We start from the raw sequence: 17,224 nt of genomic DNA, 5'->3' as shown, positions 1-17,224 counted from the left end.
ATATGTACATATACTTACACAGATATATGCATGTATACACATGTACATATTCATACTTACTGCCTTTATCCATTCCCGTCACCACCCGCCACACATGAGGTAGCGTTAGGAAAAGACAAAAAAGGCCACATTCGTTCACACTCAGTCTCCAGCTGTCATATATAATGCACCGAAACCATAGCTCCATATCCACATCCAGGCCTACAGACCTTTCCATGGTTTATCCCAGATGCTTCACATGCCCTGGTTCAATATATTGTTTGTGTTTATGTGTATATTTCATAGAAAACATGAAGGGAGATACAGTCATGGTAGGGATAGTACTGTGTAAAAGAATTATTATTCATAGAGTCAAATTTGAATTGTTGGTATTATCTGCAGTGGGTTTTCAACCTTAAAATACAATAAACTGATTTTCATCATAAGGACCTTTGTATAAGCATAACTTGAATGTGAAACTTCACTGGTTGGACACATGATATTGATTATACGGTATGCTTTGTATATTTTTCAATATCTATCTATCTACTTGTATCTCTGACACCTCTTCCCAACTGGAACTCCCCCAAGGGGGTGGCCACAGCAATAGAGTCTCCATAACTAATGAACTTCAGTGAACTTCTTAGCCTTTTGTGTCTCACCCTTAACAGGTCACTAGCAGAGGACAGCTCTGGCGCAGTGTTTGCAGAGGGTTCTACTTAATGTTTGTACTGATTACTACAACCTAATGCTCCTGCCTAATGTTCTTCCCTACTACTTCCACATACTGATCTTGCCTGAATGTGCCCGCCTACTAATTCCATCTGTTGTTCCTACCATTTTGCTGAAAGGCAGGGCTAGCACATATTGCTCACTGGAGGAAAATCTAGTTATGAAGAATGAGCTGTGTGAGTTAAAGTCTCATCAGCTGTTATGTATGAGAAGGAGAGATTGTATGTTTGTAAACAGAATGCCAGTAGTCCATGTTTGGGTCAGGCAGAAAGAAAATACAGCTACCTTGGTCAGGGAAGTGCAGTTTAACAACCACTGAAATGTTGGTTCTTTACGCAGCTGTCACTATCCCTCCCGATACCCAATCACTAATATTATTAAACATTTGACTTCTTGAAAATCCAGTGTCATGATAAAGAGGCTAAAGTACCTCTGCATTGTGACATTTATCCACTGTTATGTGAATAATGTATCGTCTTGGTTTATATTTTTCTTGATTTATTGTATTTTATTTAGGTTGTCATACTCTATCTGGAGCATGCTTAGAACCACGTGCCTTGCAAGAACTTTTCCCAGATTGGGAAGAACGTGGGGCTCCCCTTAATACACCAGTTACAGCTGACAAGTTCGCACTGCTCACAGAGAGAAGACGAATAGATATTCCAATATTACCTGGTAAGACAAAGGATTTTTCATTGAATGATATCAGATGAATCTCAAAATTAAGTTCATTGCTCAGAAATTGAGCAAGTTTGTCAAGTTTAGCTTAAAAAACAAAGAAGCAAGCAAGAATAAAGGAACAACTTAGAGGTTATTAAGAATTCCACTTGTGCAGATTGAATTTATGTATTGTATACAGGAATATGGCTGTGCGGAGAATGTTCATCTTAGTTCCAGTTGCTAGATCATGAGATTATGTTAAGGTATAATCTTAGATGTATTTACCCTGCATAAAATGTATAGACTTTGTCATACAAATTATTTTGAAAAAGGTGCATAAAAGACTTTAGGATGACATCATTATTCTCCTTTTCGCATCTAGCTGATTGATATATATTTTTGTTGTTTCATAAAGGTATGCCAATGCATAATCATGGCAACTACATAGTACGCTTAGGGCACTTAGTACGATGGCTTGGAGAGCAAGCTGAGGAGTTAGGAGTGGAGATCTATCCTGGCACGCCTGCATCAGAAGTTTTATACCACGAAGATGGCTCAGTTGCTGGTATTGCCACAAGTGATGTTGGTATTTCTAAAGATGGATCTCCAAAGGTAAGGAAAAGCTGCTCAATGTCCTTTCCTGAAAATTCTTGGGAATGTGTTCTCTTTGTCATGGCTTGAGGGTGAGCTGTGTTCACTTCAAACAGTTTTTCCATATTTCTTTTGTCCTGAATATCTTTGTATTTGGTTGAATTGTGCATGTCATGCAGTAAGTAATTTGACAATCAAAGTATGTGCTTATGCTATTACTTCTCTAGGGAGAGAGTTCTACATTCATAGGGCTTCATCTGTTGAACTTTGTTTTACCATCAGATAGCTTCTCAAACATTTGTGTACTGCTGGCATTCACAGCTTCAGTTCATTGTCTTTTTCAGTCATACACCATCCTTACACTAAGACAGTACTTCTTCACTACCTTTCTAACAAGCTTTTTGAAAAACCTCTTGTAATAACATCAGGGTACTCTGTCAATGCATCTCATCAAGAATTGCTCATTTTTGATATTATCTAGCTGATTTCAAGACTTTAAGCTTGTAATCAGGTCACCTTTAATTCTTTCATTACAGTTAAGCTGTCTTACTTAAGCCTTCATCTTAGTTGCCTTTCTCTTGAATTACTTAGGTATATCTTTATGCTTTTTTAGGTGCTGTGATTTGTGAGAAGTATCTTTCTTTTGGTCTAATATTTGTTGCTGATAATTTATCATATATTTCCCTATCCTTCTGATATTTTTCAGCGGGCAGATTGCCACCATGATGATTTTCATGATACACCAACACAGAGATGACACTTTTGTCGTACTTGAGTGTCATTTCCTGCATTGGTTTGAGGTAGTGCTAGGAACAGACGAAGAAAGGCTGCATCCTTTTACGTCTATTCTCTAAGTTTCTTGTGCTGTGCACTGAAATCACAGTTCCTTATCCACAACCTGGCCTCACAGACCCATCCATACCCATTGGCAGCACATTGACCCGTGTATACCACATTGTACCAGTTCACTCTATCCTTTGCATGTCTTTCACATTCCTGCATGTTCTGGCCCCAATCGCTCAAAATCTTTTTCCTCCAATCCTCCATCTCGTATTTGGTCACCCTGTTCTCCTTGTTCCCTCCATTTCTGACATATGTATACTCTTTGTCACTGTTGACATTATTAACTTTTTGTTCATTTTCCATCTCAAGCAGTGATGATATACAAAATATTTTAGCATGTGAAATTTAGTGTTTTTTATTATATATATCTGGGGTAAACCATGGAAAGTTCTGTGGGGCCTGGATGTGGAAAGGGAGCTGTGGTTTCTGTGCATTATTACATGACAGCTAGAGACTGAGTGTGAACGAATGGGGCCTTTGTTGTCTTTAACTAGCACTACCTCGCACATATGAAGGGGGGGGTGTTATTCCATGTCTGGCGGGGTTGTGATGGGAATGAATAAAGGCAGACAGTATGAATTATGTACATGGGTATATATGTATATGTCTGTGTGTGTATATATATATGTATACATTGAGATGTATAGGTATGTATATGTGCTGTGTGTGGATGTGTATGTATATACATGTGTATGTGGGTGGGTTGGGCCATTCTTTTGTGTTTCCTTGCACTTCCTCGCTAATGGGGGAGACAGCGACAAAGCAAAATAAAATAAATAAATAAATATATCTTTCTCCCCTATCCCTGGGGATAGGGGAGAAAGAATACTTCCCACGCATTCCCCACATGTTGTAGAAGGCGACTAAAGGGGACAGGAGTGGGGGGCTAGAAACCCTCCCCTCCTTGTATTTTAACTTTCTAAAAGGGGAAACAGAAGAAGGAGTCACACGGGGAGTGCTCATCCTCCTCGAAGGCTCAGATTGGGGCGTCTAAATGTGTGTGGATGTAACCAAGATGAGAAAAAAGGAGAGATAGGTAGTATGTTTGAGGAAAGGAACCTGGATGTTTTGGCTCTGTGTGAAACGAAGCTCAAGGGTAAAGGGGAAGAGTGGTTTGGGAATGTCTTAGGAGTAAAGTCAGGGGTTAGTGAGAGGACAAGAGCAAGGGAAGGAGTAGCACTACTCCTGAAACAGGAGTGGTGGGAGTATGTGATAGAGTGTAAGAAAGTAAACTCTAGATTGATATGGGTAAAACTGAGAGTTGATGGAGAGAGATGGGTGATTATTGGTGCATCTGCACCTGGGCATGAGAAGAAAGATCATGAGAGGCAAGTGTTTTGGGAGCAGCTGAATGAGTGTGTTAGTGGTTTTGATACACGAGACCGGGTTATAGTGATGGGTGATTTGAATGCGAAGGTGAGTAATGTGGCAGTTGAGGGAATAATTGGTATACATGGGGTGTTCAGTGTTGTAAATGGAAATGGTGAAGAGCTTGTAGATTTATGTGCTGAAAATGGACTGGTGATTGGGAATACCTGGTTTAAAAAGAGAGGTATACGTATGTAAGTAGGAGAGATGGCTGGAGAGCGTTATTGGATTACGTGTTAATTGATAGGCGTGCGAAATTGAGACTTTTGGATGTTAATGTGCTGAGAGGTGCAACTGGAGGGTTGTCTGATCATTATCTTGTGGAGGCGGAGGTGAGGATTTGTAGAGGTTTTCAGAAAAGAAGAGAGAATGTTGGTGAAGAGAGTGGTGAGAGTAAGTGAGCTTGGGAAGGAGACTTGTGTGAGGAAATACCAGGAGAGACAGAGTACAGAATGGAAAAAGGTGAGAACAAAGGAAGTAAGGGGAGTGGGGGAGGAATGGGATGTATTTAGGGAGGCAGTGATGGCTTGCGCAAAAGATGCTTGTGGCATGAGAAGCGTGGGAGGTGGGCAGATCAGAAGGGGTAGTGAGTGGTGGGATGAAGAAGTAAGATTATTAGTGAAAGAGAAGAGAGAGGCATTTGGACGATTTTTGCAGGAAAATAATGCAAATGAGTGGGAGATGTATAAAAGAAAGAGGCAGGAGGTCAAGAGAAAGGTGCAAGAGGTGAAAAAGAGGGCAAATGAGAGATGGGGTGAGAGAGTATCATTAAATTTTAGGGAGAATAAAAAGATGTTTTGGAAGGAGGTAAATAAAGTGCGTAAGACAAGGGAACAAATGGGAACTTCAGTGAAGGGGGCTAATGGGGAGGTGATAACAAGTAGTGGTGATGTGAGAAGGAGATGGAGTGAATATTTTGAAGGTTTGTTGAATGTATTTGATGATAGAGTAGAGTGGCAGATATAGGGTGTTTTTGTCGAGGTGGTGTGCAAAGTGAGAGGGTTAGGGAAAATGATCTGGTAAACAGAGAAGAGGTAGTAAAAGCATTGTGTAAGATGAAAGCTGGCAAGGCAGCGGGTTTGGATGGTATTGCAGTGGAATTTATTAAAAAAGGGGGTGACTGTATCGTTGACTGGTTGGTAAGGTTATTTAATGTATGTATGACTCATGGTGAGGTGCCTGAGGATTGGCGGAATGCATGCATAGTGCCATTGTACAAAGGCAAAGGGGATAAGAGTGAGTGCTCAAATTACAGAGATATAAGTTTGTTAAGTATTCCTGGTAAATTATATGGGAGGGTATTGATTGAGAGGGTGAAGGGATGTACAGAGCATCAGATTGGGGAAGAGCAGTGTGGTTTCAGAAGTGGTAGAGGATGTGTGGATCAGGTGTTTGCTTTGAAGAATGTATGTGAGAAATACTTAGAAAAGCAAATGGATTTGTATGTAGCATTTATGGATCTGGAGAAGGCATATGATAGAGTTGATAGAGATGCTCTGTGGAAGGTATTAAGAATATATGGTGTGGGAGGCAAGTTGTTAGAAGCAATGAAAAGTTTTTATCGAGGATGTAAGGCATGTGTACGTGTAGGAAGAGAGGAAAGTGATTGGTTCTCAGTTAATATAGGTTTGCAGCAGGGATGTGTGATGTCTCCATGGATGGTGTTGTTAGGGAGGTGAATGCAAGAGTTTTGGAAAGAGGGGCAAGTATGCAGTCTGTTGTGGATGAGAGAGCTTGGGAAGTGAGTCAGTTGTTGTTCGTTGATGATACAGTGCTGGTGGCTGATTCATGTGAGAAACTGCAGAAGCTTGTGACAGATTTTGGTAAAGTGTGTGAAACAAGAAAGTTGAGAGTAAATGTGAATAAGAGCAAGGTTATTTGGTACAGTAGGGTTGAGGGTCAAGTCAGTTGGGAGGTAAGTTTGAATGGAGAAAAACTGGAGGAAATGAAGTGTTTTAGATATCTGGGAGTGGATCTGGCAGAGGATGGAACCGTGGAAGCAGAAGTGAATCATAGGGTGGGGGAGGGGGCGAAAATTCTGGGAGCGTTGAAGAATGTGTGGAAGTAGAGAACATTATCTTGGAAAGCAAAAATGGGTATGTTTGAAGGAATAGTGGTTCCAACAATGTTGTATGGGTGCGAGGCGTGGGCTATGGATAGAGTTGTGCGGAGGAGGGTGGATGTGCTGGAAATGAGATGTTTGAGGACAATATGTGGTGTGAGGTGGTTTGATCAAGTAAGTAATAATAGGGTAAGAGAGATGTGTGGCAATAAAAAGAGTGTGGTTGAGAGAGCAGAAGAGGGTGTTTTGAAATGGTTTGGTTACATGGAGAGAATGAGTGAGGAAAGATTGACCAAGAGGATATATGTGTCAGAGGTGGAGGGAACGAGAAGTGGGAGACCAAATTGGAGGTGGAAAGATGGAGTGAAAAAGATTTTGAGTGATCGGGGCCTGAACATGCAGGAGGGTGAAAGGTGTGCAAGGAATAGAGTGAATTGGAACGATGTGGTATAACGGGGTTGACGTGGTGTCAATGGATTGAACCAGGGCATGTGAAGCGTCTGGGGTAAACCATGGAAAGTTGTGTGGGGCCTGGATGTGGAAAGGGAGCTGTGGTTTCTGTGCATTATTACATGACAGCTAGAGAGTGAGTGTGAACGAATGGGGCCTTTGTTGTCTTTTCCTAGCGCTACCTTGCAAACATGAGGGGGGAGGGGGTTGTTATTCCATGTGTGGCGGGGTGGCGATGGAAATGAAATAGGCAGACAGTATGAATTATGTACATGTGTACATATGTATATGTCTGTGTGTGTATATATATGTAAACGTTGAGATGTATAGCAAATGGATTTGTATGTAACAGTTATGGATCTGGAGAAGGCATATGATAGAGTTGATAGAGATGCTCTGTGGAAGGTATTAAGAATATATGGTGTGGGAGGCAAGTTGTTAGGAGTGAAAAGTTTTCATTGAGGATGTAAGGAATGTGTACAAGTAGGAAGTAGGAAGAGAGGAAAGTGATTGGTTCTCAGTGAATGTTGGTTTGAAGCTGGGGTGTGTGATGTCTCCTTGGTTGTTTAATTTGTTTATGGATGGGATTGTTAGGGAGGTGAATGCAAGAGTTTTGGAAAGAGGGGCATGTATGCAGTCTATTGTGGATGAGAGAGCTTGGGAAGTGAGTCAGTTGTTGTTCGCTGATGATACAGTGCTGGTGGCTGATTCGTGTGAGAAACTGCAGAAGGTGGTGACTGAGATTGGTAAAATGTGTGAAAGAAGAAAGCTGAGAGTAAATGTGAATAAGAGCAAGGTTATTAGGTACAGTAGGGTTGAGGGACAAGTCAATTGGGAGGTAAGTTTGAATGGAGAAAAACTGGAGGAAATGAAGTGTTTTAGATATCTGGGAGTGGATTTGGCAGCAGATGGAACCGTGGAAGCGGAAGTGAATCATAGGGTGGGGGAGGGGGTGAAAGTTCTGGGAGCGTTGAAAAAGTGTGGAAGTCAAGAACGTTGTCTTGGAAAGCAAAAATGGGTATGTTTGAAGGAATAGTGGTTCCAACAATATTATATGGTTGCAAGGCGTGGGCTATGGATAGAGTTGTGCAGAGGAGAGTGGATGTGCTAGAAATGAGATGTTTGAGGACAATGTGTGGTGTGAGGTGGTTTGATCGAGTAAGTAATGTAAAGGTAAGAGAGATGTGTGGAAATAAGAGCATGATTGAGAGAGCAGAAGAGGGTGTTTTGAAATGGTTTGGACACATGGAGACAATGAGTGAGGAAATATTGACCAAGAATATGGATATATGTGTCGGAGGTGGAGGGAACGAGGAGAAGTGGGAGACCAAATTGGAGGTGGAAAGGTGGAGTGAAAAAGATTTTGAGTGATCGGGGCCTGAACATGCAGGAGGGTGAAAGGTGGGCTAGGAATAGAGTGAATTGGATCGATGTGGTATACTGGGGTTGGCGTGCTGTCAGTGGATTGAATCAGGGCATGTGAAGCATCTGGGGTAAACCGTGGAAAGCTGTGTGGGGCCTGGATGTGGAAAGGGAGCTGTGGTTTCGGGCATTATTGCATGACAGCTAGAGAGTGAGTGTGAACGAATGAGGCCTTTGTTGTCTTTTCCTAGCGCTACCCCGCACACATGAGGGGGGAGGGGGATGGTATTCCATGTGTGGTGAGGTGGCGATGGGAATGAATAAAGGCAAACAGTGTGACTTGTGTGCATGGGTATATATGTATGTGTCTGTGTGTGTATATATATGTGTACATTGAGATGTATAGGTATGTATATTTGCGTGTGTGGACGTGTGTGTATATACATGTGTATGGGGGTGGGTTGGGCCATTTCTTTCGTCTGTTTCCTTGCGCTACCTCGCAAACGCGGGAGACAGCGACAAAGCAAAATATATATATATATATATATATATATATATATATATATATATATATATATATATATATATATATATATATTTTTTTTTTTTTATACTATTCGCTATTTCCCGCGATAGCGAGGTAGCGTTAAGAACAGAGGACTGGGCCTTTGAGGGAATATCCTCACCTGGACCTCTCCTCTGTTCCTTCTTTTGGGAAAAAAAAAAACGAGAGGGGAAGATTTCCAGCCCCCCGCTCCCTTCCCTTTTAGTCGCCTTCTACGACACGCAGGGAATACGTGGGAAGTATTCTTTCTCCCCTATCCCCAGGGAAATATATATATATATATATTTTTTTTTTTCTTTTTTTTATACTTTGTCGCTGTCTCCCGCGTTTGCGAGGTAGCGCAAGGAAACAGACGAAAGAAATGGCCCAACCCCCCCCATACACATGTACATACACACGTCCACACACGCAAATATACATACCTACACAGCTTTCCTTGGTTTACCCCGGACGCTTCACATGCCTTGATTCAATCCACTGACAGCACGTCAACCCCTGTATACCACATCGCTCCAATTCACTCTATTCCTTGCCCTCCTTTCACCCTCCTGCATGTTCAGGCCCCGATCACACAAAATCCTTTTCACTCCATCTTTCCACCTCCAATTTGGTCTCCCTCTTCTCCTCGTTCCCTCCACCTCCGACACATATATCCTCTTGGTCAATCTTTCCTCACTCATTCTCTCCATGTGCCCAAACCATTTCAAAACACCCTCTTCTGCTCTCTCAACCACGCTCTTTTTATTTCCACACATCTCTCTTACCCTTACGTTACTTACTCGATCAAACCACCTCACACCACACATTGTCCTCAAACATCTCATTTCCAGCACATCCATCCTCCTGCGCACAACTCTATCCATAGCCCACGCCTCGCAACCATACAACATTGTTGGAACCACTATTCCTTCAAACATACCCATTTTTGCTTTCCGGGATAATGTTCTCGACTTCCACACATTTTTCAAGGCTCCCAAAATTTTCGCCCCCTCCCCCACCCTATGATCCACTTCCGCTTCCATGGTTCCATCCGCTGACAGATCCACTCCCAGATATCTAAAACACTTCACTTCCTCCAGTTTTTCTCCATTCAAACTCACCTCCCTATATATATATATATATATATATATATATATATATATATATATATATATATATATATATGTTAGAAGCAGTGAAAAGTTTTTATCGAGGATGTAAGGCATGTGTACGTGTAGGAAGAGAGGAAAGTGATTGGTTCTCAGTGAATGTAGGTTTGCGGCAGGGGTGTGTGATGTCTCCATGGTTGTTTAATTTGTTTATGGATGGGGTTGTTAGGGAGGTAAATGCAAGAGTCTTGGAAAGAGGGGCAAGTATGAAGTCTGTTGGGGATGAGAGAGCTTGGGAAGTGAGTCAGTTGTTGTTCGCTGATGATACAGCGCTGGTGGCGGATTCATGTGAGAAACTGCAGAAGCTGGTGACGGAGTTTGGTAAAGTGTGTGGAAGAAGAAAGTTAAGAGTAAATGTGAATAAGAGCAAGGTTATTAGGTACAGTAGGGTTGAGGGTCAAGTCAATTGGGAGGTGAGTTTGAATGGAGAAAAACTGGAGGAAGTGAAGTGTTTTAGATATCTGGGAGTGGATCTGTCAGCGGATGGAACCATGGAAGCGGAAGTGGATCATAGGGTGGGGGAGGGGGCGAAAATTTTGGGAGCCTTGAAAAATGTGTGGAAGTCGAGAACATTATCTCGGAAAGCAAAAATGGGTATGTTTGAAGGAATAGTGGTTCCAACAATGTTGTATGGTTGCGAGGCGTGGGCTATGGATAGAGTTGTGCGCAGGAGGATGGATGTGCTGGAAATGAGATGTTTGAGGACAATGTGTGGTGTGAGGTGGTTTGATCGAGTAAGTAACGTAAGGGTAAGAGAGATGTGTGGAAATAAAAAGAGCGTGGTTGAGAGAGCAGAAGAGGGTGTTTTGAAATGGTTTGGGCACATGGAGAGAATGAGTGAGGAAAGATTGACCAAGAGGATATATGTGTCGGAGGTGGAGGGAACGAGGAGAAGAGGGAGACCAAATTGGAGGTGGAAAGATGGAGTGAAAAGGATTTTGTGTGATCGGGGCCTGAACATGCAGGAGGGTGAAAGGAGAGCAAGGAATAGAGTGAATTGGAGCGATGTGGTATACAGGGGTTGACGTGCTGTCAGTGGATTGAATCAAGGCATGTGAAGCGTCCGGGGTAAACCATGGAAAGCTGTGTAGGTATGTATATTTGCGTGTGTGGACGTGTGTATGTACATGTGTATGGGGGGGGTTGGGCCATTTCTTTCGTCTGTTTCCTTGCGCTACCTCGCAACCGCGGGAGACAGCGACGAGGTATAAAAAAAAATATATATATATATATATATATATATATTCTTTCAAACTGTTCGCCATTTCCCACATTAGCAAGGTAGCGTTAAGAACAGAGGACTGGGCCTCTGAGGGAATATCCTCACCCCCTTCTCTGTTCCTTCTTTTGGAAAAAAAAAAAACAAGAGGGGAGGATTTCCAGCCCCCCGCATAGACCTGTTTCTGTATTCATCACTTCTGACTAATAATCTTTCAAGTTTGAATTTATATATCAATCACATATTCCTCACATGCTACTCCAGTCTGTGAACATGTTTCCTTATATATGAAATCAGTTACTTTCCCATTATGAATATATCCTGTATATGTACTTTGTAATTTTTACAACAGCCACAGCTACTATTTATTGCAATTCTTTCCTCTTTTACATCACGGCAGGTTTAATTTGTTTACGTTATCCCTTAAAAAAGTGTTATGTTATTTTACTCCAGGACTCCTTTGCCAGAGGGATGGAGTTGCGGGCAAAGTGTACAATATTTGCTGAGGGTTGTCATGGCCACCTGGCCAAACAGCTGTTCACTAAATTCAACTTACGTGAAAAATGTGAGCCTCAGACGTATGGTATTGGTCTCAAGGAATTATGGGAGATTAAACCTGAAAACCACAAGCCAGGAACCATTGAACACACAGTTGGATGGCCACTGGATAAGTAAGTAGAGTACTCAGTACATAGGATTTTGATTGAATATGCAGTTTTTATCCCATTGAAAAGCTAAATATTGTTACAAGTTCAGATAATGTTCATAAGAAACATCTTAACTTCAGTTTTATGCATAATATGAAAGGCATCTTGGAAGTAACCAGACTGTGCACATGCGCTAAAGCCCATTTAATGAATATGAGTATCCAGTTTAGGGATGCTCGTCTTGATGGAAAATATTTTGACTATCATTATTTTGTCATGTTTGTGTATCAATCTGTCAGTCTTCTTTTTATTTTTCTATGATATTTCAGTGGTTAGAGTTACTCTAATGAAAGATGACCTTCTTATGTAACTAACATAAATGCAACAAATGTTGTCATTTGCAGATGTAATTTTCAGATGAATTGGTTGCTGTTTGCACACAATATGCCTTTGGTGACAGACTAGAGAAAAACTCCAATACCTGGTGACAGAGTTTAGGAGAGGTGTGGAGGGATAAGGTCAAGAGAAAATGTGAACAATAGTAATGTATTAGATTGCAGCAAGAGAGTGAGACAGCGATGTCTCTAGATTGAATGGAGAGGACCTGGAGAGAGCGAACTGCTTTAGCTATATGGGGGTGGGTGTGGCCACGGATGGAGCAATGGGGGCTGAAGGGAGTCAAAGGATGAAAGATGGGGCTGTAATCCTGGAGTATATAAAAGGATGGGGGTATAATTGAAGGTATAGTAGTCCCCACATTGTTTTATGGATGTGTCAAAGGCTGTACATGCAAAGGCAAAAGGAAGAGGGTTGATTTGTTTGGAATGAAGTGCCTAAGGAAGACATGTTTTGAGGTGTGGTGATCCTGTAAAGAATGAGTGTGAAAGAGAAAAATGTAGTAGTGAGCACAGTCTCAGTGATAGGGCAAACCAAGGTGTGCTGACATTGTTCAGACACATGGAGAAGATAATCAAAGAAATACTGATTACAAGAATCACTGTGTCAGAAGTGTAGGGATCAAAGGGGAAGGGGAGACCGAGGAAGTGATGGAGGGCTGTATTTAAGTTAGGCCTTGATATATTGAGTTCAGAGCATTCAGAAGGGTTGGTGGCATGCATTAGATAAGATGAATTGGATTGATTTGGTATATTGGAGAGGGGATATGATCTTTGTGGGTGGTCATAGTAAACCATAAAGTTAGTTTGTAGGGTTGGCTGTGGATGGTTAACTTTTTTATAAGTTCATTATATATTATAGTTAGAGAATGTATGTGTGTGAATAAGGCTGTTGTTCATCTTCCTAATCCTCCTTAAGGCAGAAAAGGGAGATTCCAGTGTCTGAGGACTGAAGATGGTTATTAGTTGCCTGCACTACATGTTATATGTTTTTTTTTAAGATGGGCTGGGGATCATATGAAGAGTTACAAGTGAAAGATCTCAAATATTGCAAGAGGGATATTTAAGAGAATTAGATTGAATTTAAGGATACTTGTATGGGGGTACATATTCACTTACTCACCTTCACCCTTTTTCAATGCCACCCTGCCCTGCAGGAAATGGCACAAATGCATGAAGGAAAAGAAGAAGATAACATATACATTCTCTTCACTTCCCCCACACCCATTTGTCTCCACCTGCATCAGCAAGACAGTGCTAGGAAACAGATGAAGAAAGGCCATATCTGCTCCCACTCATTCTCTAGCTGTCATGTGTAATATGTTTCCTTTAAAGTTTTGCAAATATAGAGGGGCTGAACATGTGTCTGTGGCTGGAATGTATAATACTCACTTGGCTTGATATGAACACATGGGAAAGGTGTACAGCCCAACCAATGCTTCCATTCATGCAGATGATGTGTCCTATATACTTAGAGGATCATGGGTTATGAGTCTGACTGTTAGTCTTAGAAATATGCTTATAAAATTACCTTCTTGCAGAATCCAATGATTTTGGTGTTGAGTGAGATTCACAAGGAGTAGATTGTGGGTTTGCAGCTACCTAAAGAACCACCAATTCTATATTCATGTTACTCATGGGTAACATGATAATGTAAGAGAACTGAACAGAATTTTGAAATTTCAGGAATACATATGGAGGTTCTTTCTTATATCACCTGAATGAGGAGCAGCCATTAATAGCACTTGGTTTTGTTATTGGGCTGGATTATACAAACCCATATTTGAGCCCTTTTAGGGAGTTCCAAAAGTTTAAACATCATCCAACTATAGAACCCATTCTGCGTGGTGGGACAAGGTGAGTTGTATGTTTTTTGAGTATTTCATTAGATGACTAGTTTGTAAGGAAGAATAGTAATGCTAATTTTTTTTTTTTATTATGATCTTGCCTTAAAAAGGTCTTTACTTATCTGGATGGTCGCTGGGAATCAGTCATGATAGATAGGGGAGTTGATCCTAGAGCCTAGGTGATGGGAAGAAGTGCTTTTTCCTAAACCACATGTATGGATGGGAAAGTTTACATTTTCCTGCTGCTGGAAGTAACACAGTCTTAGGCTGCAGGAGCCTTTGGAAACATCTTTGTTAATACCAGGACTCCTTCATTAAAATAAAAGAAATAAAACGTAATTTTCGAAGATACTGTCCAGTTGAAAAAAGTAAGCAGTATAATTTAATGATAAAGTTAAGCAGTAGAAGTTGATTATCTAGAGAGTATATCTACTTAAAAAAAAGAGGGGTCAGGAGAGATGGGTAACTGCCATATATTTTATCAAGGCTTAAGTGAGTAGATAAAGAAATTGACAAGAGTTGAAAAGTGTGTAGTATAAAGAAATTTGACAAGTGAAAAGAAGATAGCCTTGAAATATCTTATGTCTGTGTAGGTATGTACCAGGTGCAAGGGTGAAGATAACTTGCCTGACCTTTGCTTCAGATCACATTCTCTTGGGAAAGGGGTGGGTATACCATGTATTGCATGCAAAGAGTCCCTCCAATAGTCATAGTGGAAATATATTGAGGTTTTAAACATTTCAGAATTTCAGTTCATGTGTTTTAGCACTTTGTCTTATTTACAGTTGCTTAGTAGCCTATGAATTCTTCACATGAAGTTGAATATCCATAGGACTAGGGTGAGGAGGCAGACCTAATGGAGTTGTATGTATGGATTATCAATAAGAGAAAGTTCTAGAGAAGATCTTCATGAGGCACTCTACTGTCATTATGGTAAGCCAATATTTTATAATGGTAGACTCAAAACACTATTCCTATAGTATGTTACATCTTTCAGAATTTCATATGGAGCCCGAGCCTTGAATGAAGGAGGAATACAGTGTATTCCCAAACTGACATTCCCTGGAGGATGTCTAGTGGGATGTTCACCAGGTTTCATGAATGTGCCAAAGATTAAGGGGACACATAATGCTATGAAGAGTGCAATGGTTGCTGCTGAATGCATCTTTGAAGCTCTTAATGATGATGGAAATGCAGATGCCAGTTGTGAGTATACTACCCTTGCATGTAAACGTATGAATCATTGGCTATATCCTGATATTTTCTGCTTAAGCATGGAAAACCACGGAGGATTGCTTTTCAGTGAGATGATACTTAGAATATGGATATATATTTTATGTATGTATGAATCATAGAAGGTTACGTTTAAAGATTATGATAAGATATTAGGAGTTATAAAGATATGTTGAGTACAAGACTATGTGATATTTTGGATTTGTAAAATATATTTCAAATGCAGCAAAAACAATTATTCTGTCTGATGCAACAAGAGAAGATTTATAAAGAAAAAGAGGAGGCAAATTAGTAAGGGTTGGAGTGGTAAAATATGTGTAGAGTTGATATAGACGTACAGTCTGATGTGGAGGAAAGATAGAGGAACCAAAAGTGTAGAGAGGGTAATGTAAAGATGCTTTATAGGAAGAAAAAAGTGATAGTGAAGAGTAAAGTGAAACAATTGGGAAGCAATACTATAACTTTCATCCAGATCAAGGGAAAAGTAATTGTATGGATTTAAAAAGTAAGATAATTGCAAGAATAGGTCAACAGTCTGCATACTAGTACTATGAGAGCTAGTCATTTTTAACAGACTGAACGAATTTGATTTATTCAACTATGACAAAACTACAGTGCTGGTAAAATGGGAGGACATAGTGCTTACAACAAACAACAAAGAAAGGCCATATCCAAGCCTCACAGAACTTTTCATGGTTTTCTCTTAGACATTTCATATCCCCTGTTTCAGTACAATGACTGCATGTTGACCCCAGTATACCACATTGTTCCAGTTCACTTTACTCCATGCATGCCTCTCACCCTCCAGCATGTTCAGGCCCCGATCACTCAAAATCATTTTTCACTCCAACCTTCCAAGTCCAATTTGGTTTCTCCATTTGAAACATCCAAGGTAAACTACAGAAAGGTCTGTGGAGCCTGGATGTGAATAGGGAGTTGTGATTTTGGAGCGTAACACATTACAGCTTTTCTCTTCTCTGGTGTTACCTTGCTGATGCAGGGAGTGGCGATCGGGTGTGGGAGAGAAGAGAATGGATTTTTTTTTTTTTTTTTTCCTTTTCTTATATGCTTTTGTGATGTTTCCTGTGTGGTGGGATGGTGTCAGGAATGGATGATGGTGAACAAGTATGAATGTATATGTGTATGTATTTTTTTTTTTTTTATTGGTGAGAAACTGTAGAATTTGGTGACTGAGTTTGGTAAAGTGTGTGAAAGAAAGTTGAGAGTAAATGTGAATAAAAGTAAGGTTATTAGGTTCAGTAGGGTTGAGGGACAAGTTAATTGGGAGGTAAGGTTGAATGGAGAAAAACTGGAGGAAATGAAGTGTTTTAGATATCTGGGAGTGAACTTAGCAGCAGATGGAACCATGGAAGCAAAAATGAGTCACAGGGTGGGTGAGGGGGGCCAAAGGTTCTAGGAGCACTGAAGAATATGTGGGAGGGGAGAATGTTATCTTGGAGAGCAAAAATGGGTATGTTTGAAGGAATAGTGGTTTCAACAATGTTATATGGTTGCGAGGCATGGGCTATATAGATAGGGTTGTGCGGAGGAGGGTGGATGTGTCGGAAATGAAGTGTTTGAGGACAATATGTGGTATGAGGTTGATTGATTAAGTAATGAAAGGGTAAGAGAGATGTAATGAAAAAGGATGTGGTTGAGAGAGCAGAAGAGGATGTGTTGAAATGGTTTGGACCCATGGAGAGAATGAATGAGGATAGATTGACCAAGAGGATATATATGTCAGAGGTGGAGGGAAGAAGAAGCAGGAGACCAAATTGGTGATGGAAGGATGGAGTGAAAAAGATTTGAGTGATCAGGACCTGAACATACAGGAGGGTGAAAGGTGTGTAAGGAATAGAGTGAATTGGAACAATGTGATATACTGGGGTCGACGTGCTGTCAATGGATTGAAACAGGGCATGTGAAGCGTCTGGGGTAAACCATGGAAAGGTCTGTGGGGCCTGGATGTGGAAAGGGGAGCTGTGGTTTTGGTTCATTACACATGACAGCTAGAGACTGAGTGTGAATGAATGTGGCTTTTTTTGTCTTTTCCTGGTGCTAACTTGCTGGGGGTGGGGTGTGCTATTTCATGTGTGGCAGGGTGGCGATTGGAATGGATGAAG

General features: G+C 40.9%; 1 protein-coding gene across 2 annotated transcripts in view; it reads left to right on the top strand.

Annotated features, from left to right (window-relative positions):
• The window catches only part of Etf-QO (electron transfer flavoprotein-ubiquinone oxidoreductase), a 38,140-nt gene that overhangs the window by 7,602 nt on the left and 13,314 nt on the right, over positions 1-17,224 (top strand). Inside the window, exons 4-8 of one of the 2 annotated variants that reach the window (XM_071657784.1) lie at positions 1,228-1,386; positions 1,787-1,983; positions 11,433-11,650; positions 13,708-13,878; positions 14,866-15,074. In XM_071657784.1, the coding sequence (XP_071513885.1) occupies positions 1,228-1,386; positions 1,787-1,983; positions 11,433-11,650; positions 13,708-13,878; positions 14,866-15,074 (954 nt within the window). The remainder of the gene's footprint in view (positions 1-1,227; positions 1,387-1,786; positions 1,984-11,432; positions 11,651-13,707; positions 13,879-14,865; positions 15,075-17,224) is intronic. The other variant, XM_071657785.1, reaches the window with a different exon arrangement.

Source organism: Panulirus ornatus, chromosome 65 (assembly GCF_036320965.1).
Source record: "Panulirus ornatus isolate Po-2019 chromosome 65, ASM3632096v1, whole genome shotgun sequence".
Taxonomy (NCBI): domain Eukaryota; kingdom Metazoa; phylum Arthropoda; class Malacostraca; order Decapoda; family Palinuridae; genus Panulirus; species Panulirus ornatus.
The sequence above is the reverse complement of the archived record's forward strand: the minus strand, read 5'-3'. Positions and strand labels throughout refer to the sequence as shown.